The following is a 26595-nucleotide window of genomic DNA, read 5'->3' on the forward strand; positions in this document are numbered from 1 at the left end:
CACACTCTGACAGTTCAGTGTTGAGACCCAGCCTGGGGTCTGGGCCTCAGAAGTGGTCAGGCCCTGATGTCTTTGTAAGGCCTTGGGTCACCTCAGCAGCCATCAGCAACCCAGTATCGCATCACGGAGAAAAGATTGGTTCAGAGCTGAAGCCTCCTCCCTCTGTAAACCCCTTAGTTGTCATGGTTGTTATTGACTGCATCATCCAAATCGGTTAACCCACCAGCACTGGAGTTTTCACCGATGCTGGCGATTATAAGGCTTTAGTCATCTAGGGGTTAAAATAGACCTTAAAAAACAATCCTCATAGATAAAAACACAAACAAAAAACACACAGAAATAGTTGAATTATTCAACTCTATTGTGAACAGTTTAACAGCTTACCTTAAAATGTTTAAAAAAAAAGAAAATAAAGAAAACAAATCTGCAAGTGCTCTCCTTCTTTAAAAAAAAAAAAGTCAAACTGAAGCATTCAAATTTCTTCGAGAAAAGAAAATGTGTACGGATTTACAAAATGTGTATTTGCATGAAAACTCCATGCCAACATTATCCAGTAGGGGTAATACAAACAGGATATATTACAAATGTAGCAATAACTTATTCTCAAACCATGCACAACATGCAATAAAAAATACACTAAGATACACAAGCTTTTACACTTTCCAAACAGGAGTATAATGGGGTGAGAGAACCAAGTCTGCCATCAACTGCAATTCTTTGAACCATGAGGCATTGGTAATTCTCAATCCTGTCTCTTAGGATGTTAAGATGTACATAGAGAAGTGTCAGAGAGAAGCTTAGGAATCGTTCCAACTTTGCTCAACAATAGCAGATACCCTCTTTTCATATTCACGTTTATTTTCCTGATAAAGTTGTGCTGCTTGGCTGTTCGCAGGGCTGTTTGGATTTGGTTCATCAAGTAGAGACTGCAAAAAAAATAAAAAAAAATAAAAAAAAAAAAAAAAAAATTGATATAATATATATATATATATATATATATATATATATATATATATATATAAATTAAAAATACATACATGTATGAATGAAGGTTTGATATCTACACAGAACAGATAATTGGTGAACTTGCCATTTACACAGTAGCATTCTATGTTAAAGGGGTTATCGGGGTAATAGCATCAATATCACATCGGCAGGGGTCCAAATCCCAGGACCCACATCGATAAAGTGTTCTAAGAAGCTGCAACGCTGACTGGAGCTCTAGTGAGCACTGCAGCCTTCTGGGTGCTTACAAAGCACATTGTATAGCAGCAGTGCTTGGTATTGCAGATCAGCCCCATTTACTTGAGTGGGGCTAAACTGCAAATAGGTCAAGTGACTGATGTACAGTGACACTGCCTGGGAAGAGGCCATGGAGCTCATTGAGCGCCCCGCCTCTAACAGCTGAGTGGTAGAGAGCTCTTGTCGGACCCCCGTCAGTCTGATATCTATGATCTATCCTGGGGATAGGTCATTAATATAAAAAAATAAAAATAAAAATAAAAAATTTCAAAAGAAGGACATGGAAAGAATATAATGTTCATGCGCATGAGGCCTAATGCACATTAGGCCTGCACAATATATCGCCAAAGCAATCGCAATTAAATCGCTATATCGCAATCGCCAATTGGCCGACCCAAAAATGCTGCAATTATATTACCATATTTTTCGCTTTATAAGACAAACTTTTTTCCCCCCCAAAAGTGGGGGGAAAATGTCAGTGCGCCTTATAAAGTGATGGTTGACACGGATGTATCGCCGGCCGCTACGCTGCACAGCGCGGCTGGCGATACATCAGTTACAGTGCGGGGAGGGAGGAGGGGCTGGAGACAAGTCATTATTTTAATGAACAAAATGTTCTTTTATCTATTCTATTTTATGTATCTGTTCTGTGCAGTGCTATTAAGAAAATGGCAAGTTTTGTATTTTGTACTTTTGCAGTAATGCAAATATGTTATTTAATTTAGTAAAAGATGCTTAAGGCTACTTTCACACTAGCGTTCATAGGTCCGTTCGTGAGCTCTGTTTGAAGGAGCTCACGAGCGGACCCGAACGCCTCCGTCCAGCCCTGATGCAGTCTGAATGGAGCGGATCCGCTCAGACTGCATCAGTCTGGCGGCGTTCAGCCTCCGCTCCGCTCGCCTCCGCACAGACAGGCGGACAGCTGAACGCTGCTTGCAGCGTTCAGCTGTCCGCCTGGCCGTGCGGAGGCGAGCGGATCCGTTCAGACTTACAATGCAAGTCAATGGGAACGGATCCGCTTGAAGATGTCACCATATGGCTCAATCTTCAAGCGGATCCGTCCCCCATTGACTTTACATTGAAAGTCTGAACGGATCCGCTCAGGCTACTTTCACACTTAGAATTTTTTCTAAGTTATTAATGCAGACGGATCCGTACTGAACGGAGCCTCCGTCTGCATTAATATGATCGGATCCGATCGAACGCTAGTGTGAAAGTAGCCTTATTTTGAAAAACACAGTGCATTTCAGTTCTTGAGTTAAGCATAACTACATTTCAGCATGATCAGTAATTTGTGTGCTTTTGCCTTGAAAATCCAAGCAAATAGACCATAGCACAATTCCCTTAAAATATTGCATCGCATACCGTTATCGCAATCGCACAAAATTCCCATATCGTGCAGCCCTAATGCACATGTTGCAATACTGATATGAAACACTCTGTGCTGCAGTGAACACGCCCAAGATTCCCCATAGCTGTGAGTGCTTTTATTTAGACAAAAAAAAAAAAAAAAAAAAAAAACACACAATTTAGATCTCCTCCTTGCTCCCCAAGGTCACCAAGTTAGAGTGCCGTAATCTCACGCATGCGAGAGTACGCGGCATGTCAGTGTCGGCATAGTGTTCCTTCCCTGTGCTGGCATCAGCCTCAGGGAGCGAACTGCGCATGGATATCTATAATCTAATCATTATACTACCTTAGTGCGTTCCCCAGTGATGTCTTGGCAATTTTTTCTAAAGAACCCACCGTATCTTTTTTGGTGCCTCATATGCTAGTGAAGAGACTTGGTTATACTAGGCGTGGACTTGAAGTTTTCCTGGGCACGGTTATCTTCTCCCTGGCTGCAAGCACATCCAATCAGCCAGGGAGAAAGAGCTCAAGTTCTCGCAAGAGATTCTCATGAGAACATAAGCTCCTTCTCCCTGGCTAAGAGCGGGGCGCTCTGATTGAATGCGCTCGCAGCCAGGGAGAAGACAACCGCGCCCAGGAGAACTTCAAGTCCACGCCTAGTATACCCAAGTCTCTTCATTAGCATATGAGGCGCCAAGAGATACGGTGACCAGTGGACGAACAGGGGGTTCTTTAAAAAAAAAAATATTATATATATATATATATATATATATATTTGACAAGACATCACTGGGGGACGCACTATAAGGTAGTATAATAATTAGATTATAGATATCCAGGTGAAAGGTCCTCTCTATCTCTCATCACATCACGGGCATACGGAAAATGGCATAACAGGGGGGAAAAAAACTGCCAGTTTGACATATTTCGTCACTTCAACTACCCAATAATTTTTTTATAAAGTGAGCAAAAAGTCACACACACTTCAAGTTGGCCTCACTAAAAAGAACAGATCATCACACAAAAAAATTAGCCCTCACACAGCCCCGTACACATGACTTCAAAAAAGTTATTGGGGGGGGGGTCAACTATGCCGATTGCGGCAGTACAAGAGTTAATGCGCCTGCATCGGTAAAAACACACGCATACAGCAGGGGTCTGGCTATCAGTGACAGCCGAACCTCTGCTGCTGATCGGGCGGGCGCAGCACCTGCACCCGCCTGATCAGCCCGCCATACATGTACAGCGCTGGTCCGTAAGGGGTTAAAAGGGGTTGTCTCATCATGGACAATGGGGGCATATGGCTAGGATATGCCCCCATTGTCATATAGGTGCCATTTCCGTCTGCCTCATAGAAATTAATGGGAGCGGGGGCCCCGCATGCGCGGTACGCTCCCAATCACTTCTATGGGGAGCTGTCTTGGTGGTGGCCGGATCGGAGTTGTCCAGCCACCACCTTGCCTGGCTCCATTCTCGATATAGGTGCGGGTCCCAGCGGTATAGATACCTTCCATGTGTAATCCTAATTTTTCTAACTTCCATCACTATAAGGCCTCCTGCACACGACCGTATGGCTTTTTCAGTGTTTTGCAGTTTGTTTTTTACGGATCCGTTGCGTTTCCATATGGCATATACAGTAATTACATAGAAGAAATTGGGTTGGGCATAACATTCTGAATAGATTGTTCAGCAAAAAACGGAACGGATACGGAGTACCATTGACTTGAATGGAGCCACGGAAAGTGATTTGCAGGCAATATTAGGACTTGTTCTATCTTTCAACTGAACGGAAACGGAATGCAAACGGAGTACATTCCGTTTTTTTGCGGAACCATTGAAATGAATGGTTCCATATATGGAACGCAAAAAACAGCCCATAAACAAAAAAAATTTATACATATATATATATAATTATATAATGTTTGTGTGCAGGAGGCCCAAGTAACTATTCTTGTCCACAATACGAACAATGTGACGTGCTATAATTTATAGAACGGACAGCACACATGTGTGGTTTGCAAAATGCGGTTTAGACATGATTGCAAAAAACTGTTGTGTGCATAAGACCTTACATGAGGTGACCACAACAAAACGATTAACCCCCCTCTATTTTAAACCCCAGTTACAAGGGGTTATCCCATGACTAATGTAAAAAATGAAAATAGGACATAATACAGTACATGCCAATCTCTTTCTAACAAAGCTAGAACCAGCCCTGTACCTCACATGACCCAGAGATCTCCCCATTCATTGTTCTGCTAGATTTCTATCAAGCTGAAGGGGAGTGTCTTGTCAGCTCTCCCCATCACAGCTCAGGAGGCGTGTCTCAGCTCTCCCCATCACCGCTCAGGAGGCGTGTCTCAGCTCTCCCCATCACAGCTCAGGAGGCGTTTGTCAGCTCTCCCCATCACAGCTCAGGAGGCGTGTCTCAGCTCTCCCCATCACAGCTCAGGAGGCGTGTCTCAGCTCTCCCCATCACAGCTCAGGAGGCGTTTGTCAGCTCTCCCCATCACAGCTCAGGAGGAGTTTGTCAGCTCTCCCCATCACAGCTCAGGAGGCGTGTCTCAGCTCTCCCCATCACAGCTCAGGAGGCGTGTCTCAGCTCTCCCCATCACAGCTCAGGAGGCGTGTCTCAGCTCTCCCCATCACAGCTCAGGAGGCGTGTCTCAGCTCTCCCCATCACAGCTCAGGAGGCGTGTCTCAGCTCTCCCCATCACAGCTCAGGAGGCGTGTCTCAGCTCTCCCCATCACAGCTCAGGAGGCGTTTGTCAGCTCTCCCCATCACAGCTCAGGAGGCGTTTGTCAGCTCTCCCCATCACAGCTCAGGAGGCGTTTGTCAGCTCTCCCCATCACAGCTCAGGAGGCGTTTGTCAGCTCTCCCCATCACAGCTCAGGAGGAGTTTGTCAGCTCTCCCCATCACAGCTCAGGAGGAGTTTGTCAGCTCTCCCCATCACAGCTCAGGAGGCGTGTCTCAGCTCTCCCCATCACAGCTCAGGAGGCGTGTCTCAGCTCTCCCCATCACAGCTCAGGAGGCGTGTCTCAGCTCTCCCCATCACAGCTCAGGAGGCGTGTCTCAGCTCTCCCCATCACCGCTCAGGAGGCGTTTGTCAGCTCTCCCCATCACAGCTCAGGAGGCGTTTGTCAGCTCTCCCCATCACAGCTCAGGAGGCGTTTGTCAGCTCTCCCCATCACAGCTAAGGGGGTGTGTCTCAGCTCTCCCCATCACAGCTCAGGAGGCGTGTCTCAGCTCTCCCCATTACAGCTCAGGAGGCGTGTCTCAGCTCTCCCCATCACCGCTCAGGAGGCGTGTCTCAGCTCTCCCCATCACCGCTCAGGAGGCGTTTGTCAGCTCTCCCCATCACCGCTCAGGAGGCGTTTGTCAGCTCTCCCCATCACCGCTCAGGAGGCGTTTGTCAGCTCTCCCCATCACCGCTCAGGAGGCGTTTGTCAGCTCTCCCCATCACAGCTCAGGAGGCGTTTGTCAGCTCTCCCCATCACAGCTCAGGAGGCGTTTGTCAGCTCTCCCCATCACCGCTCAGGAGGCGTGTCTCAGCTCTCCCCATCACCGCTCAGGAGGCGTGTCTCAGCTCTCCCCATCACCGCTCAGGAGGCGTGTCTCAGCTCTCCCCATCACCGCTCAGGAGGCGTGTCTCAGCTCTCCCCATCACCGCTCAGGAGGCGTGTCTCAGCTCTCCCCATCACCGCTCAGGAGGCGTGTCTCAGCTCTCCCCATCACCGCTCAGGAGGCGTGTCTCAGCTCTCCCCATCACCGCTCAGGAGGCGTGTCTCAGCTCTCCCCATCACCGCTCAGGAGGCGTGTCTCAGCTCTCCCCATCACCGCTCAGGAGGCGTGTCTCAGCTCTCCCCATCACCGCTCAGGAGGCGTGTCTCAGCTCTCCCCATCACCGCTCAGGAGGCGTGTCTCAGCTCTCCCCATCACCGCTCAGGAGGCGTGTCTCAGCTCTCCCCATCACCGCTCAGGAGGCGTGTCTCAGCTCTCCCCATCACCGCTCAGGAGGCGTGTCTCAGCTCTCCCCATCACCGCTCAGGAGGCGTGTCTCAGCTCTCCCCATCACCGCTCAGGAGGCGTGTCTCAGCTCTCCCCATCACCGCTCAGGAGGCGTGTCTCAGCTCTCCCCATCACCGCTCAGGAGGCGTGTCTCAGCTCTCCCCATCACCGCTCAGGAGGCGTGTCTCAGCTCTCCCCATCACCGCTCAGGAGGCGTGTCTCAGCTCTCCCCATCACCGCTCAGGAGGCGTGTCTCAGCTCTCCCCATCACCGCTCAGGAGGCGTGTCTCAGCTCTCCCCATCACCGCTCAGGAGGCGTGTCTCAGCTCTCCCCATCACCGCTCAGGAGCCTGTCTCAGCTCTCCCCATCACAGCTCAGGAGGCGTGTCTCAGCTCTCCCCATCACAGCTCAGGAGGCAGTTGAAAGATGAAGCTGAGCATGTTCGGCCTTCTCAGTGAGCAGGTCAAATAAGGACAGAGAAAGGGAAAAAATAAAATAAAGCGGGTGGCACTATACAGACAGACATATTTTATTTAATAACTCAGTGGCTATGCTAAAGGTTTACTTACATGTAATTACAAAAGTATTCAGTTCCAGGCACTGGTTTGAAAACTGTAGAATATTTTTTGTGGGACAAACCCTTTAATGCCCTTAATCCCTCCACTTTAGGAAACCACCAGGGAAGGTTTAATAAGTAGAAATTATTTTTTTCTAATTTTCAGTTGCCTAAACTTGAAAATTACAGTATGCGTGTTGTATAAATATTGTGCTGGAAATTCCTTTAATAATTTTCAATGGTTCGTTTTGTCTAGGGGGTGATCAGTTGGAGAAATTAAAATGGCCGCTGTCAGATTCCTTCACATGGAATCCGTCCTGATGACAGCAGGGCAGCATGTGTAAACAAGTCATTATAAATTAATAAAGGCAATACTGAAAAAACATGTTCAGTTTTTTTTTGTTTCCCAGAGAACTCCTTTAACCCCTTAACGCCCAGCGCCATACATGTACGGCACGCTGAATGGGCGGGTGCAGGAGCTGCGCCCGCCCGATCCACGGCAGGGGTCCAGCAGTCACTGATAGCCGGACCCCTGCTGAATGCGCTGGCATCGGTGAAATCACTGATGCCAGTGCTTAAACCCCTGCACGGCCACGGTCAGCCCTGACCGCAGCAAGTGCGATGTCCATGCAGGGAGGAAGCAGCCATTGGGTCCCCGCACTGCTGTGACGGGGACCCCGATGGCATGGAAGGCAGCACGATGCCTTCCAGGAGAGCCTGCGAGTTCCAGCCCCCTGGATCTCACAGGCAAGCAGGCTGTAAGTGTATTACACTTACTGCCAATGCATCACAATACAGAAGTATTGTAATGCATTGTAAAGGGGATCAGACCCTCAAAAAGATATTGACCAAGATTCAAAAGATTCTACAACCAATAGCAAGTTATGGCTCTTAGAAGGAAGGGAGGAAAACTAAATATGAAAATTGTCCCAGTCTTGAAAGCAACTTTATTTTTAGTTTACTTTTGATATTTAGATTGTCTTGTAACTCTAGAGCTGTCATCTAATGGTGTCACAATTTTTACTGCATTTCTTAGGCTACTTTCACACTTGCGTTCGGGGCTCCGCTTGTGAGTTCCGTTTGAAGGCTCTCACAAGCGGCCCCGAACGGATCCGTCCAGCCCTAATGCATTCTGAGTGGATGCGGATCCGCTCAGAATGCATCAGTCTGGCACCGTTTGGCCTCCGCTCCGCTCAGCAGGCGGACACCTGAACGCTGCTTGCAGCGTTCGGGTGTCCGCCTGGCCGTGCGGAGGCAAACGGATCCGTCCAGACTTACAATGTAAGTCAATGGGGGTGGGTCCGTTTGAAGTTGACACAGTATGGCTCAATTTTCAAACGGATCCGTCCCCCATTGACTTTCAATGTAAATTTTTTTTTGCATATTTAGGTATATATACACACGTGAGTACAGGTCTTATAAAGTCTATTAAAATGATCTAAGTATCCCCCCTGTCCACCTTATAAGTACCAATATATAAAGTTATATAACCTGCTTGTCCGGTCACCAATCTGCCCAAGGGGCGGCGTTTCATCACAAAATGCGCCCAGCCAGCCGCTCCTAACTGCCGTTCTGAAGCCCCGCCCAGCTCATCAATATTCACTTCGCTGGGCGGCGGCTACAACTCTCCCGACTCAAGTGCCCGGCGCATGCGCATAAAGCAGAGGCTGCAGCACTTGAGTCGGGAGAGTTGTAGCCGCCGCCCAGCTAAGTGAATATTGATGAGCTGGGCGGCGCTTCAGACTGGCAGTTGGGAGCGGCTGGCTGGGCGCAATTTGTGATGAAACGCCGCCCCTTGGGCAGATTGGTGACCGGACAAGCAGGTTATATAACTTTATATATTGGTACTTATAAGGTGGACAGGGGGGATACTTAGATCATTTTAATAGACTTTATAAGACCTGTACTCACGTATATATACCTAATTGGGGCTGTCAGTGTCCCTTTAATGGGACAAAAAAAAAAAAAAAAAAAAAAAAAAAAAATGTTAGGTCAGCTGTTCCATGGAAATTATTAAATGCAGCACAAACATGTGATAAGGCTATGACACAATGTAGTGGCTTAAATGGGTTTTCTCAGACCACTCCCTAGAATCCTGCAGGGTCTTACCTGAATTGATGTTAATATGGAAGAGACATCATAAGTTGGACTCCAGCGGTTCTGAAGGATGTCTAAACATATGCTGCCATCAGCATAAACTACAGGAGAAAAAGATTACTGTGTTATCACTAACACTAAAGAGATAAAAGCTGACCAATGCACATACACCTAAAGAGAAGTTCCCATCTGCCCCCATCGCAGGTTTCATTAAAATACACTAGAATCCCAAAATGTAAACCGAACGGAAGCCATTATGATCGGTTCAGGTCAGCTACATAGTGAATCCGGCACATCTGCCGTTTTCGTTGTTCTGCTCCTAACAGATTAATGTGAATGCCACCTGACAGATTTATAGGTGCAAAAAGCAGAAGAGCATTGCTGGAACCCCTTAAAAGGCTATGGACATCTTTGGGAGCATTTTTTTTTAATTATTGCATACTAGTCATTTTGAGCTACAAATCATTTTTTCTATTGTCTTTATTAAAAATTGTACACTCTTTTCTCTGTACAGATAGTCTCTGTGTATTTGCAGAGTAGCAGGCCTTCTGTTCACAGTAACGCTGGGTTCACACCTAGGCGTACTCTGTTGCGCTCTGTATGAGCGTGTGTATCGGGCGTTTACATACGCGGCTCCGGAAACAAGCAAATACCCATTGTCGCGCGTTCCCGGAAGTCTATGTGCGGGAACGAGCGACATTATGCCCCAAACAAGCTCCTGTACTTCTTGGGGCGCTGTAAAACGCTCAGGTGTGAACCCAGCCTAAGTCCCGTCAGAAACCCTGACGGCTCACGTGTAGCCCTTTTGTCTGAATTCCTGACAGCTCATCAAGGCTTATTATCCCCATATGGAACTTCAGTAATCCCACCCTGCAGTCCTCCAACTCCCAGGAGATTATTTTACCACTTCTCTATACAGCAGGACAGTACCATCACAAGTATTATTGCTCGTGAATGATTCAAATCGTGGCCAAACCATTTTATTACATATACTCACCGTTCGGATGAAACATTTTGCTGACAAATCTAACAGTTGGAGGTTTATTTGGATATTCTTCAGAAAATTCTATCACAAGTTTAAATGTACCTAAAGAAGACAAGAAGAAATTGAAAAATGCAAACATTTAGTAAAATGGAGCATTCCATACAAATTTGTATACAGTGAAACCTCCTGAGGACCGCGCCTTTTTCGAGACCAGATTTCGCCATATATTATGTACATTGGCCATCTTCTTTGAGAAGACCATCTTTCAATGTAATTTTGAGTGGAGGTCTAAATTGGGCAGACACACTTTTATACCTCAAGCATACACAGAACCCCATTTAGATATTTTTTTTCTTATTTCTGTTAGTCATGAAATGAATGGGCCGGCTTCGGGTAGGTGCACCTGCTCTCCGCTGCTGTTGCAACAGCGAGCAGGTAAACAAAGAGGGTTGCGCTGGCACGGAGCAGCTTCTATTCACCCAGCTGATCGGCGGGGGTGGTGGGTATTGGACCCCTGCCCATCTGGTATTGATATCCTGATCCTCAGGATAGGTCATCAGTATCAAAATTACATTATAATGCAAGGGAATAGGGATGCAGAGAGGCCACTGATATAACCCCATTGTATTTAAATCCACCTCCAAAATCAAAGTTACTACAGTTACTACAGGAAGTTGGCCATAGACATGTATATACAGATATTTTCTGCAGATCACTGCCAGCTTTAACTGACCCAGCTATTTTACTAAAATCTGTGTTAAACTGTTCCAGCGCATGCCAAATGTGTCCTCTTATTCATGAGCTCCTGGCTGTCCCCACCCACCTGCTGCCGATTCTTATGGAAAAAACTGTCAGAGGCAGGGGAGAGCTGTGAGCTCATGAATATGGGGACCCTTTGGCAGGCACTGGAGCTGTTAGAACCTAGCAGCATAAGGCCTCCGCACCACAGTTCACTTACCTCCCACCCCCGATGCAGAGGCACAGAGAAACCCCACAGAAGCCCTCCGTAGTGCTTCCGCGCCAGCACTGCACCTTCCGGATTGCGGACCCATTCAACAGAATGCGTCCGCATCAGTGATGCAGTGACCACACGGCCAGTGCATGAGGCCTAAAACTGGTGACAGATTCCCTTTAAAGACTTCAGATGCACATATTTTTATTTTTTTATTAGGGCGATTAAAATAAGCTGCTGCCAGACACATGCCTAATAGTCTCCCTCCTCCCCCAGGGATGGCCAACCTGAGGCTCTCCGGATGTGGCAAAACTACAACTCCCAGCATGCCCAGACTGCCAACAGCTCTCAGCCTACAGCAGGGCATGGTGGGAATTGTAGTTTTACAACAGCTGGAGAGCCCCAGGTTGGCCATGCCTGTCCTACACCTTTGATCAGTGATGGCTAACCTTGGCACTCCAGCTGTGGCAAAACTACAACTCCCAAGATGCCCCCCTTGCTTGGCTGCTCTCAGAACTCTGTAGAAATAAATGGAGCATGCTGGGAGTCGTAGTTTCACCACAGCTGGAGTGCCAAGGTTAGCCATCACTGCCTTAGATGGTTGGCTGATCCTGCAGAAATTGCAGTGTTTGGCCGACATTTACCAGATGTGTATGAACACCTATGCATCCTGTATGCAGAAATCCACACACATGCTAGAAAACAACCCTGTCAATTAGTATGGAACAGATTTTCAATAGACATTTCTACAACAAATCTGCAGATTGGCATTTCCAAGTCAGCCAGTTCCAGAGTCTAATTATATATATTAAAACTACGGTGGATTGTATGTAGCACCTTTATTGCCAGGACATCATGGTTGACAACCTCTTGATGTGTAGTGAGACTAACGAGGCATGCACATCATGGTCCTACTGATTGAAGTGGGGAGCCATTAGAAAAACAGGTCTCAGGGATATGCAAATATTTTCTGATATATTCAGGCCAAATGTCCACTATGCAAGTAGAGGTGGGACTTACGCCAACACTATCTGAAATGCTGTCCGTGCGCTTCCAACTTGTAGAATACAATTTTAAAGAAGACAATTGCAACACCCGAATAAAATCTTGAGCTTTACTGTAGAAAGTATTAAAACTCCATCTCTACAGTTCATTTACAGCCGCCGCATTTCGATCGAAATGATCTTCGTCATGGCCATGACCAATTGAAGGGTGTTGGTTGTATATGACACTTGTACTGTGGAGGTGGAGTTTTAATAAATCCTACAGTACTGTGCAAGTGTCTGAAACTAGACAGTACAGGAGGCAACACTTTAAAGATACGCCATGAAATGTATTAAAATAAAACGTACCATCCTCGAATGGAGTTCCTTCAGGCCTAAAAGAGAACACAACGTCAGCTTAGGGCGATGATCCAAACTTATAAAATGCAATAAAAATGTTTTGTTTTGTGTCCGGGGTCCTATGCAGATCTATGGGTTTCCATGGTTACAGACTAGCTACCCTGTGTAGTGTTATCCTGCTGTCATACCGTCTTTCATTTCCGGCCAATAATTCATGCGAATATCCATTCATTAGGTTAGCAATGAGCATTCCAGCAGTTACTGTACTGTAAAGAATGTATACACCTAGATAGCCACATTATTCCTCCTACATCTCTACACTTACCCAAATATGACTGCGTTCCAGACCATAATATTGTTCTCAGACGGCGCACCACTGACTCCAACAGGGGGATCTTCTTGTAGCCTGTTAGGGATTTAGTCAGTAGAATTTATTCAGCTAGTGTCCACTGAGAATAAAAGACAGTCATGTGTATACAGTAAAACTGTTCGTGTCATAGTGATGTTCATCAGCTGGGGTCCAGGTGCTGGGACCCCCATCAATCACTGAAGCAAGCTCAGAAGCACTCAGCCGATCAGCTGTATGAGAAAGCGCGAGCGCCGCAGCCTTCTCACAGCTCACCAAGAGCAGTGCCGTACATTGTATAGTGCATGCGCTTGGTATTGAATGGGGCTGAGCTGCGATACCAACCCCATCCACTATACAATGTGCGGCGCTGTGCGAAGGCCGCAGGACTCACGGGAGCACCACAGCTGATCGTTGGGGGTCCTGGGTATAGGACACCCACCTATCAGATATTGATGACCTATCCTGAGTGCCCTAGGTCAGTGTCAAAATCCCAGGTAGTGCATATAAAATGCAGCTTCAGAAGCCAAAAAGAAAAAGCTATTTTTATTTTATTTTTTAATCCAATTAGAAAACAATAATTACTCTTATCAGTAATTGTTTTTCTTGAAACCCATGACGGCACCCATGCGACTAGGACCTCCCATCCGGGATAAGAAACCTGAAGAGAAAATGGTTCACACCCCCTCCACACCTCAGCGATTCTAATAAACAGACCTCCAGAGGCGTGCCAACCACCAAGAAACCAACACACAAAGTGGTAAAGAAGAGAACCAATGTGGTAAATTAGATCTCTTCTAGGAAAGTAACTCTACACATATTTTTATTTTATTTTTTTTGTAGGGAGAAACATTTTTGGGGTGCCGTCATGGATTTCAAGAAAAACAATTACCAGCACCCATGCGAGAATAAACTATAACTACAGCTTGTAGCACTTTTCTCCCAAAGGCTGCATCTGAGTCAAGATGCAGCCCGTAATGTCGGGAAAAAGGTATGGAGAGAGCTCCGAGTAGCAGCTCTGCATATCTGGGCCAGGGAAGCATCCGCTCTCTCCGCCCAAGAGGCTACCACAGATCTGGCGGAATGAGACCCGAACAAGGAGGAGACTAAGCCAGGAGGCAGAGAAAGCCAGAAGCTCATAGATATCAGGGCACGTGCTGGAGCCGTCAGGACCTAGCAGCAGAAACCTGGCGACAGATCCCCTTCAATACTCCTGTATCAGGCACAGGCATCTACACCCGAGTCCACACGTACCAGAATTTCCATGGCGTTGCTCTTAATGCAATTCCACAGTAAAAAACAGCATGCATACAAGCAGACTTTGCTGCAAATTCACACAATTTGTACTGTTATTTGCTGTGTGGGTAACTTCAGATTGTGGCCTCCACCACAGTTCTACAAGGGGAATCACCCAGCTTTCCACAGCTCCATAACCCCTTCAGCCACATATACAGGTACAGCAGGCACCCGAGCCGCAATGACGGGGAACAGTGATCACGCTGAACCCTGTCATTTAACCCAGCAGATGCTGTGATCAACAGCATCTGTCAGGTAAGCCAGAGGGATGTGGTCCCCGCAGTGAAATTTCGGGGCTCCGATTCCTAGAAGCTTCCCAGTCCTGACATGGTTCAGCAGGGAGCGAGTCGGTATGCCAGTCACCCTAATCGATCTCTATTCGGGTGAACGGGACAACGGATCAAAAGATCCCAGGTTCTTGCAGCGAGGGAGTTAAAAGTTGTTCTAAAAGTAGACAAACTTTTTTTTTTTTTTTTTTTTAAATATCCCTTTCCCGGTTTTACATCTAAAAATATATAAACAATAAAAAATATGAACATATCAGGTATCACTATGTCTGAAAAATGTCTTAATGGGGTTGTCTCATCATGGATAATTGGGGCATATCGCTAGGACATTGTCTTATAGGCGTGGGGTCACACTGCAGGGACCTGCACCTATATTGAGAACGGAGCCCCCCTCCATTAATTTCTATGGAGCCGCCGAAAATAGCCAAGCACTGGCTCTGCCATTTCCGTCGGCCACTTAGAAATGAATGGAAGCAACGCATGCACAGGATGCTCCCATTCACTTCTATAGGAGCCAGCTTGGTGGTGGCCGGACTGAAGTCCTCCAGCCAGCACCTTGAGGGGCTCCGAGGTGCGGGTCCCTATAAGATAATGAGGGCATATCCTAGCGATATGACCCATTACCCATGATGAGACAACCCCTTTAACTATTAAAATATTTGTAAATGTTTCCTGTGCAGTGAATGTCGTAACGAAAATAAAAACGCACACTGCCATTTTTTTGTCACCTTCTCCCCCTCCAAATTTTTTTTTTAAAACAAAACAGTGATACAAAATAAAAATATATAAATAAACACGGAAGTGACTGTGTGCATTTAGTTTCTGTATAACCATTCCGCAAAAAATAATAGAACATAACCCATTATTGTCCGGATTAGGGACAAGGATAGAATTTTTCTATTAGGGCCCAGCTGTTCCGTTCCGCAAAATACAATGTGCACACAGACGTCATCCGTATTGTTTGCGAATCCATTTTTTGAGGACCGCAAACGACATATGGTCGAGTGCACGAGTCCTAATCCTGCAAAACTTAAGCCCTCATATGGCTATTGGAATGTGGGGGAAGAAAAAATGAGAATACAAAACCCCAAAAATTGTCCTGGTTCCTAAGGGGTTAAGGGTAGATCTGCCTAATTATGTTGTAATAATTCCCCCATATCGCTGCATAAGTAGGCATATTTGGTAAGGCTACTTTCACACTTGCAGTAGAGGATTCCGGCAGGCAGTTGCGTCCCCGGAACTGCCTGCTGGATCCCTCAAAACGCATGCATACTGATGACATTTGTCAGACGGATCCTGATCCATTGGAATTTCGTCTCCGTCTCTCCGGTGTCATCTGGTGAAACGGATCCAGAGTTTATTTTTTCAAATTTTTTTGCGGTCTGAACATCCGCAGACAGCAATGCCGTATCCGTTTTGCCAAAACACTCGGGGCCTTAATGCATTTCAATAGGATAAAAATGACGGCAAGTGTTCCGGAATTTTGGACGGAGATAAAACCACAGCATGCTGGATACCAAACTAGGCATGTACTTTAGTCACTATTTCACATGGTTGCAAAATGGATCCGCATCTGTTCCGGTGCGGACCCATTCATTTTCAATGGGGCCGGAAAGTGCATTTGCGGAACCGCACAAAAAATAGAACATGTCCTATTCTTGTCTGTAATTGCAGACAAGAAAAGGCATTTTCTACGAGAGAGTGGCGCAAAACACTTACGGACGTGTGAATGGACCCTATTGAAGTCTAGGGGATTCTGACAGGCTGCCTGTGAAGCCATGCCTCAGACTCCACGTCGCAGGCAGCTTATTATGACAGGTCTGGGAGCCTTCACAAGGCACCAGACCGTGATAGCAACCAATCAGAGACCGGTGATTTTGTTGCGGAGACTCCGATATGCGAGCAGAGAGAACTCCATTTCTCTGGCTATCCCCACCCATGCTGCAGTCCCTATTGACTGTAAAGGACCTGAACCCACCACATATGGAGCAAACTCCATACAACCCCTTGATGCTTATGACATCCACCATGATGTGCCTATATTAAGGGGTTACAGAGGAACTGCTACCTGCTGCATACCTTTATTTTTCTTCTAGCCTCTAGTATTCAGATGATATTTGGGCCATTGGTTTTGGTACCAACTGAACTATCGGCTGGATGGTGGCTGAGAGTCCACAGACATGGAGAGGAGGGGACTGCCAACCTGGTACTGAGTGCCGAAACTAATTGCACCAATACCAGCTGAACGGGGGAGACTAGGAGAAACATTTGCAATGATAAGCACAGACTATGTTGCCCTTGTATGAAATAGTTGCACACTATGGCCCGGTTTTACTAATCCTAAAGATGGCAGAAGTATGACTAGATTTATCACAGTGGACCAGGCTGGATAGCAAATCTGGTGCAGGGAGAGACTCTTTTTAAAGGAAATACCTCCCCAAAAATGTTATCTGTCCGTTAAAACCAGATGGTAACATCTCCCTTTTCTAACCTTTTTTCATTTTCTGATTACAGATTTTTTTAAATTCTGTTTTCTGAACTATGGGGGCGGTCATCTTGCCTGAACTGTTCTTAACAGCATTTACAAAGCACTAACCCTAAGTTCACACTGACGCGTTTTACAGCGCGTTCGAACGCGCTGTAAAACGCATAACCAATGCTTCCCTATGGGACTGGCTCACATTTTCGCGTTTTACAGCGCGTTCGAACGCGCTGAAAAACGCCCGGCGCATAAACAAGTTCTTGAGCTTCCCTTTAACAATTGCCTATTGTGAATGGTGGATCCTGTCTTATCTGTACACAGAGGTGATATCATTACAGGCAGGATTACAATGAGTTAATTACAGTAAAATGATCTGTATAAACCAAGAAGTGGCGCCAATTATTAGACATAGCCACCAGTGCAAAAACGGCAGGATTTTTGGTTTTAGTGTTAAATGAAAAATAACTGGAGCGGGGAGGGCTGTGGCTGGAGGACCCCAGATTTTCCCGGGGTCAGTCCACCACGGTGGCTAATCCCCGCCTCTCCCATAGAAGTGAATGGGAGCGTGCCGCGCTCGGCTATTTTCGGTGGGCCCATAGAAATGAATAGAGGGTGGCTGCGCATGCGCTCTCCTTCATTTTCGGGGCTCTGCTCTCGATAAAAGGTGCAGGTCCCTCCATTGTCTTAGATGAGAAATTCCCTTTAAGCCAGAATTGTGGTGCAAAACTGTGCATCTTAGGCTCCTCCCCCTTGTTGAGCATGTTGGAAAAAGTGTAAAAAGCCTAGAGGCGCCAGTCTGCACCGCTTTTTAAGCTACATTCAGACGACCAAATGTGTTTTGAGGTTTACAAAAATTGCATGGATACCAGCTGTGTGCAAAACACACACGGCCGCCCTATGCAAATCGGATGTGGAGCAAAAATGCAGTCACGTGAATGGGGCCTTACTGTTAGACAGTTTTGTGAAATCAGGCCCAATGAGTTCTAAGCCTCGCTGACTGGGCCGTGTCAAAGTGAAGATGAAGAAGGCCAAACTGCTTGTTTCTGCCTCTTAATGAAAGCCCAGCCAGCGGACGTACAGAGAAAATGTCACGCAAGAAATGTTATGTTTAGTTTCCATTTAACCCTTACCCTGGGTTCACACCTGAGCGTTCTGAAAGGAGTGCTCTGTATGCACGATTGTACCGGCGTTTACAATCGCGCATACAGAGTCAAGCGAACGCCCATTGTCGCGCGTTCCCGAAAGTCTATGTACGGTAACGCGTGACAAAACGCCCCAAAGAAGCTCAAGAACTTTTTTGAGCGTCGGGCGTTTTACAGCGCGATCGTACGTGCTGTAAAACGCCCAGGTGAGAATCATTCCCATAGGGAAGCATTGGTTTCTCCTTGTTGAGCGTTTTACAGCGCGTAGGAACGCGCTGTAAAACGCTCAGGTGTGAACCCAGCCTTACAGTACATAATGCTGTTAACTTTAGTGGCCAGACCATAACATTTCAGTAGACAGAAAGTGGCCAAAAAAGAGGCACAAGCAGCAATTTTTGGAGGTACAACTATGGCAGATATATGCAACAGTCTTTGGTGCCCATAGAAACCAATCACAGCACAGCTTTCATTTCCCAGAAGCAGAGTATGAAATGAAAGCTGCAAAGTGATTGGCTGAGACAATTGGCGATATTACTGGATGGGATGTTCCACACAGACTTCTGACTTGGCATTACCGCAATTTGCAACCAAACACAATGGAGCAAATCTATTTCAATTGTGTGGGCAGATTCAGGGTTGCTTTCCACCACTTTTATGGCATAAAAGGTCACAAATCATGGCATATGGGAAATCTGTGCTAAAAGTGGGCATGGCCTTCTGTGGCCTGAGATTCACTGACACTGGTGTGAACGGTCTATCCTGTAAGACATCGCCTACCGATTGGTCTACTAGGCTTGGCATACAGTGGAGCATTGCCCCATTTCAGGGACGCCATGCCCTGGTCCCCATAAACATGACCTACACCACAATTTGGGCTCAATCTGAGCACTTTTATTTGCCCTATAGCTTTCTCATGGGAAAACAGTCAACATGACCGGAGTCCTTGTGGTTGTCACAAGTCACACCCATCCAAAAGTCCAAGATTTTCTCATCTGGCGTTTTCTTTTTTTTTCTCTTTCTTTAGTGTTGAAAAACAAAAAGAAAAAAAAAGGAAGAATACGCTCATAAAAGGTCTGATCTTTCTAAATGTCCGCGTGAACTGCGTTTTTTCTGGCATTTTTCCCTAGAACAAAAGATTTAACGGGAATCTGTCATCAGAAAGTGAACTGCTGATTAAGGCTACTGTCACACTTGCGGCAGGACGGATCCGACAGGCTGTTCACACTGTCAGATCGGTCCTCCCACTATTTCGCCGTGCCGCCCCCATTAGCTATAATGGGAACGGGGGCGGAGCTCCAGCGCAGCACGGCCTGCATGTCTGTGAACTGCGCCAGAGCTCCGCCCCATCCCCATTATAGTCAATCGGGGCAGGGCAGAGCGGAGGTCCGGCGAAATAGCGGAAGGACGGATCCGACAGGGTGAACAGCCTGTTGGATCCGTCATGCCGCAAGTGTGAAAGTACCCTAAATCATGTTTTTATGACAGTTAGCCCTCATGCACACAACCGTTCCCCCCCTCCCCCCATCCCGTTTACTGGCTGTTTTTTGCATTCCGTATACGGAACCATTCATTTAAATGGTTCCACAAAAAAAAACTTAATGTACTCCGTATGCATTCCGTTTCCGTATTTCTGTTCCGTTTAGAGATAGAACATGTCCTATTATTGACCGCAAATCACGTTCCGTGGCTCCATTCAAGTCAATGGGTCAGCAAAAAAAGGAACACATACGGAAATGCATCCGTATGTCTTCCATTTCCGTTCCGTTTTTTGTGGAACCATCTATTGAAAATGGTATGCCCAGCCCAATTTTATCTATGTAATTACTGTATATGCCAAATGGAAAAACGGAACGGAAAAACGGAAACAAAAAACGGAATGGATCCGTGAAAAATGGACCGCAAAACACTGAAAAAGCCATACGGTCGTGTGCAGGAGGCCTTAGAAGAAGAGCTAAGCAAGTGTACATGCTGGGTGTTGTAGTTTCCAAGCAGCTGGAATGACGAAGGCTGCCGCTCCCTGGTCTATACAGATCACTTTACTGCAGTTATCTGCTGATCATTACAGGCAGGGTTAGAATAGATAACACAGGATCCACCATTCACAATAGCTGATATCACAGCTTAGGCTACATTCACACTGGCGTTTCTGGGTCCGCCTGTGAGATACATTTCAGGGCTCTCACAAGCGGCCCCAAACGGATCAGTTTAGCCCCAATGCATTCTGAATGGATAAGGATCCGTTCAGGATGCATCAGTTTGGCTGCGTTTGGTCTCCGTTATGTTTTTTAGACGGTCACAAAAACGCAGCTTGCAGCATCTTGGTGTTCGTCTGATGACGCGGAGCCAATCGGATCCATTTTTCACTGACACAATATGGTGCAACTGAAAATGGATCTGTCCCCCATTGACTTTCAATGTAAGTCAGGAAGGATCAGTTTTGACTTAAACTTTTTTATGAAAGAATAATGCAAACGGATCCGTTCTGAACGGATACAAGCGTTTGCATTATCTAGCGGTGCGGATCCGTCTGTGCAGATATAAGACGGATCCGCACCAAACACGAGTGTGAAAGTAGCCTTATCTACTCCCTCCTGACCTCGGCACAGGGCATGCCTACAAATCCCTCCGGTCCATTGTGTCTATGGCCCACGATGGCTGCTGTAACACAATTCTCTAAATGCTCAGACAAGATGGCAGCCTCCAAATTCATGTTCAGGAAATAGAATAGAAAAAATAAATCTATACTCTAGAAAAAAAGGAAGAAAGACAAACAACATCATTAGCAATTTAAAAAAAACACCTCTTTTCTGGCATTTCATATTTCCTGGGCCTTCAGATAACTATGGAGCTGGGGTTTTAACCACAAAAGGGTACCAAAAACTACAGGCACAAAAATACTGTGATAACCGGAGCCCCCAAAAATATGGATGAAAACCGAGGCCGAAGTACAGTTATAAAAGATAAGCCATACTACCCCAACTACACCATGCGATCACTGCAGCCAATCACTGGCCTCAGCAGTCACAAGGGGAAGTCAGGCATCGCAGCGATGATATACCCACCGACTCCAGGTGCCCACAGAGGCCAGTGACTGTATGCAGCGTGTAGGACGCCATCGAATGAGTTGTCAGCGGGCATAGAGAAGAAAGCTGCTGCCAAACACTTATCCCTGATCCCGTGGGTACTGCTCCACATGGGGGCCAGCAGTCACTACCAGGCCCAGGAGCCTGAGGGGGCCCAAAGACCCTTGTGACTCCACTGAGGGAAGGGGGCCCATAAGCCTTTAGCTACCCTCCTGCTGTACAGCATGGACACCGGGCAGAAGTCACAAACCAGGGCACGGAGAGTACCCTTCCAAACTCCTGTGTATATAGCAGCACTGGGGGCACAGAGCCCTCACCACCGGATACTGCCAGGTGCTGGCTGCCCCTTTATTCCCACACATGGGAGCTGGAGCCGTACGTCTGCCACTAGGGTATTCATGGTGCCTCCCCACCCTCCAGGCCTGGGGCACACACAGAGAAAGTTGAAGGGTCCCCCCTGGGCGGGGGTAGAGTGTGCCCTACTCACCTCTTGAAGTCCCTCATAAGCCTCCTCCTGGCCGGGGTTGACATGGCCTTCGCTAAGGCAGACGGAGGAACAGAAGAGGGAGCGCGGGTGTCGGGAGCCCAGGCCCGGCCGCCGCTCGCTCTGCAGCCCTGGCACAAACAAGCTTCGATGACGTTTCACCGTGGGTAGTGACTAGAATGGAGTCGCTCCTGGCAGGTATGATGTCATGGGAAGAGGCGGAGTCTCGCCAGCCATGGGGCGGGGCCTCAGGATTTGCAGGAGTTTCTCCAGAGCGGGTTGTGGGTCGTGGGAGAGAGGAGCGGAGGCTGCAGGTCGGGTCGCTGTGTGGATGGGAAAAATGTTATTTTAACTTGGGGGCTTTATGCGGGAGGAGGCGTGAGCCTTGTACTGGAGTCTGTATGTTAGAGGGGTCTAAACAGAGGGGCTGATATTATTTACATGGGACTGTATGCTGGAGCTTGGAGGGGCTGAAGGCAGGGGGGAGTGATGTATCTTACGTGGGACTGTATGCTGAGGAGCTGACGACAGGGGAGTGATGTATTTTGCATGGGACTGTATGCTGAGGAGCTGGCAACAGGGGAGTGATGTATTTTGCATGGGACTGTATGCTGAGGAGCTGACGACAGGGGAGTGATGTATTTTACATGGGACTGTATGCGGAGGAGCTGGCGACAGGTCATGCCACCTGTTACCTGGTGCAGGAGGTTGGGGTGATGTTGTTGCGACTGCCTGCACCAGGTAGTGCATGAATCGCAGATGGATACAGGTGAGTATAATGTTTTTGCTCATTATACTAGAGGGGGAGAGCATTGTATATGGGGCATTATACTAGAGGGGGAGAGCATTATATATGGAGCATTATACTAGAGGGGGAGAGCATTATATATGGAGCATTATAGTAGAGGGGGAGAGCATTATATATGGAGCATTATAGTAGAGGGGGAGAGCATTATATATGGGGCATTATACTAGAGGGGGAGAGCATTAATATATGGTAGGCATTATACTAGAGGGGGAGAGCATTATATATGGAGCATTATAGTAGAGGGGGAGAGCATTATATATGGGGCATTATACTAGAGGGGGAGAGCATTGTATATGGGGCATTATACTAGAGGGGGAGAGCATTATATATGGAGCATTATACTAGAGGGGGAGAGCATTATATATGGAGCATTATAGTAGAGGGGGAGAGCATTATATATGGAGCATTATAGTAGAGGGGGAGAGCATTATATATGGAGCATTATACTAGAGGGGGAGAGCATTATATATGGAGCATTATACTAGAGGGGGTGAGCATTATATATGGGGCATTATAGTAGAGGGGGAGAGCATTATATATGGGGCATTATAGTAGAGGGGGAGAGCATTATATATGGAGCATTATAGTAGAGGGGGAGAGCATTATATATGGGGCATTATAGTAGAGGGGGAGAGCATTATATATGGGGCATTATAGTAGAGGGGGAGAGCATTATATATGGGGCATTATAGTAGAGGGGGAGAGCATTATATATGGGGCATTATAGTAGAGGGGGAGAGCATTATATATGGGGCATTATACTAGAGGGGGAGAGCATTGTATATGGGGCATTCTACTAGAGGGGGAGAGCATTATATATGGAGCATTATACTAGAGGGGGAGAGCATTATATATGGAGCATTATACTAGAGGGGGAGAGCATTATATATGGAGCATTATAGTAGAGGAGGAGAGCATTATATATGGAGCATTATACTAGAGGGGGTGAGCATTATATATGGGGCATTATAGTAGAGGGGAGAGCATTATATATGGGGCATTATAGTAGAGGGGGAGAGCATTATATATGGAGCATTATAGTAGAGGGGGAGAGCATTATATATGGGGCATTATAGTAGAGGGGGAGAGCATTATATATGGGGCATTATAGTAGAGGGGAGAGCATTATATATGGAGCATTATAGTAGAGGGGGAGAGCATTATATATGGGGCATTATAGTAGAGGGGGAGAGCATTATATATGGAGCATTATATATGGGGCATTATACTAGAGGGGGAGAGCATTATATATGGGGCATTATACTAGAGGGGGAGAGCATTATATATGGGGCATTATAGTAGAGGGGGAGAGCATTATATATGGAGCATTATAGTAGAGGGGGAGAGCATTATATATGGAGCATTATAGTAGAGGGGGAGAGCATTATATATGGAGCATTATAGTAGAGGGGGAGAGCATTATATATGGAGCATTATAGTAGAGGGGGAGAGCATTATATATGGAGCATTATAGTAGAGGGGGAGAGCATTATATATGGAGCATTATACTAGAGGGGGTGAGCATTATATATGGGGCATTATAGTAGAGGGGGAGAGCATTATATATGGGGCATTATAGTAGAGGGGGAGAGCATTATATATGGGGCATTATAGTAGAGGGGGAGAGCATTATATATGGAGCATTATACTAGAGGGGGAGAGCATTATATATGGGGCATTATACTAGAGGGGGAGAGCATTATATATGGGGCATTATACTAGAGGGGGAGAGCATTATATATGGGGCATTATACTAGAGGGGGAGAGCATTATATATGGGGCATTATACTAGAGGGGGAGGAGCATTATATATGGGGCATTATACTAGAGGGGGAGAGCATTATATATGGGGCATTATACTAGAGGGGGAGAGCATTATATATGAAGCATTATACTAGAGGGGGAGAACATTATATATGGAGCATTAAACTAGAGGGGGAGAGCATTATATATGGAGCATTATAGTAGAGGGGGAGAGCATTATATATGGGGCATTATAGTAGAGGGGGAGAGCATTATATATGGGGCATTATAGTAGAGGGGGAGAGCATTATATATGGAGCATTATAGTAGAGGGGGAGAGCATTATATATGGAGCATTATAGTAGAGGGGGAGAGCATTAAATATGGAGCATTATACTAGAGGGGGAGAGCATTATATATGGGGCATTATACTAGAGGGGGAGAGCATTATATATGGGGCATTATAGTAGAGGGGAGAGGCATTATATATGGAGCATTATAGTAGAGGGGGGAGCAATTATAGTAGAGGGGAGAGCATTATATATGGAGCATTATAGTAGAGGGGGAGATCATTATATATGGAGCATTATAGTAGAGGGGGAGAGCATTATATATGGAGCATTATAGTAGAGGGGGAGAGCATTATATATGGAGCATTATAGTAGAGGGGGAGAGCATTATATATGGAGCATTATAGTAGAGGGGGAGAGCATTATATATGGAGCATTATAGTAGAGGGGGAGAGCATTATATATGGAGCATTATACTAGAAGGGGAGAGCATTGTATATGGGGCATTATACTAGGGGGGGAGACCATTATATATGGAGCATTATACTAGAAGGGGAGAGCATTATATATGGAGCATTATACTAGAAGGGGAGAGCATTATATATGGAGCATTATACTAGAAGGGGAGAGCATTATATATGGAGCATTATACTAGAGGTGGAGAGCATTGTATATGGGGCATTATACTAGAGAGGGAGAGCATTGTATATGGGGCATTATACTAGAGGGGGAGAGTATATATATGGGGGCATTATAGTAGAGGGGGAGAGCATTATATATGGGGGCATTATAGTAGAGGGGGAGAGCATTATATATGGGGGCATTATACTAGAGGGGGAGAGCATTATATATGGGGCATTATAGTAGAGGGGGAGAGCATTATATATGGAGCATTATAGTAGAGGGGGAGAGCATTATATATGGAGCATTATAGTAGAGGGGGAGAGCATTATATATGGAGCATTATAGTAGAGGGGGAGATCATTATATATGGAGCATTATAGTAGAGGGGGAGAGCATTATATATGGAGCATTATAGTAGAGGGGGAGAGCATTATATATGGAGCATTATAGTAGAGGGGGAGAGCATTATATATGGAGCATTATAGTAGAGGGGGAGAGCATTATATATGGAGCATTATAGTAGAGGGGGAGAGCATTATATATGGAGCATTATACTAGAAGGGGAGAGCATTGTATATGGGGCATTATACTAGGGGGGGAGACCATTATATATGGAGCATTATACTAGAAGGGGAGAGCATTATATATGGAGCATTATACTAGAAGGGGAGAGCATTATATATGGAGCATTATACTAGAAGGGGAGAGCATTATATATGGAGCATTATACTAGAAGGGGAGAGCATTATATATGGAGCATTATACTAGAGGTGGAGAGCATTGTATATGGGGCATTATACTAGAGAGGGAGAGCATTGTATATGGGGCATTATACTAGAGGGGGAGAGTATTATATATGGGGGCATTATAGTAGAGGGGGAGAGCATTATATATGGGGGCATTATAGTAGAGGGGGAGAGCATTATATATGGGGGCATTATACTAGAGGGGGAGACCATTATATATGGGGCATTATACTAGAGGTGGAGAGCATTATATATGGGGCATTATACTAGGGGGGGAGAGCATTATAATAAAGGGGGGAGAGCATTATATATGGGGCATTATAGTAGAGGGGGAGATCATTATATATGAACCATTATATATGAGGCATTATAATAGAGGGGGAGAGCATTATATATGGGGCATTATAATAGAGGGGGAGAGCATTATAATAGAGGGGGAGAGCATTATATATGAGGCATTATAATAGAGGGGAAGAGCATTATATATTGGGCATTATAATAGAGGGGGAGAGCATTATATATGGGAGCATTATATATGGAGCAGTATAATAGAGGGGGAGAGTATTATATATTGGGCATTATACTAGAGGGCAAAGCGTTATATATGGGGCATTATACTACAGGGCAGAGCATTTTATATGAGGCATTATATATGGAGCATTATACTAGAGGGGAAGAGCATTATATATGGTGGCATTATACTAGAGGGGGAGAACATTATATATGAG

The 26595-nt window shown here is 46.1% G+C and overlaps 1 protein-coding gene across 1 annotated transcript; it reads right to left on the reverse strand.

The window, feature by feature from the left end:
• Positions 1–338: 338 nt before the first annotated feature.
• UBE2B (ubiquitin conjugating enzyme E2 B) lies at positions 339–21847 on the reverse strand. The gene is made up of 6 exons (XM_044277804.1): positions 21660–21847; positions 12862–12942; positions 12546–12571; positions 10254–10343; positions 9269–9357; positions 339–926 (listed from the first exon to the last, which is right to left on the reverse strand). The coding sequence occupies exons 1-6, from the start codon at positions 21701–21703 to the stop codon at positions 798–800; spliced, it is 459 nt and encodes a 152-aa protein (XP_044133739.1). The 5' UTR covers positions 21704–21847; the 3' UTR covers positions 339–797.
• Between the last annotated feature and the right edge of the window lie 4748 nt (positions 21848–26595).

Source organism: Bufo gargarizans, chromosome 2 (genome assembly GCF_014858855.1).
Source record: "Bufo gargarizans isolate SCDJY-AF-19 chromosome 2, ASM1485885v1, whole genome shotgun sequence".
Taxonomy (NCBI): domain Eukaryota; kingdom Metazoa; phylum Chordata; class Amphibia; order Anura; family Bufonidae; genus Bufo; species Bufo gargarizans.

Excerpts from the sequence above, each read along its gene's own strand:
- UBE2B (XM_044277804.1), bottom strand. The coding sequence starts at position 21,703 with ATGTCAACCCCGGCCAGGAGGAGGCTTATGAGGGACTTCAAGAG. Across the intron at positions 10,344-12,545 it reads AGGAACTCCATTCGAGGATG|GTACATTTAAACTTGTGATA; the intron begins GTACGTTTTATT and ends TGTCTTCTTTAG. Across the intron at positions 927-9,268 it reads CCATATTAACATCAATTCAG|TCTCTACTTGATGAACCAAA; the intron begins GTAAGACCCTGC and ends TTTTTTTTGCAG.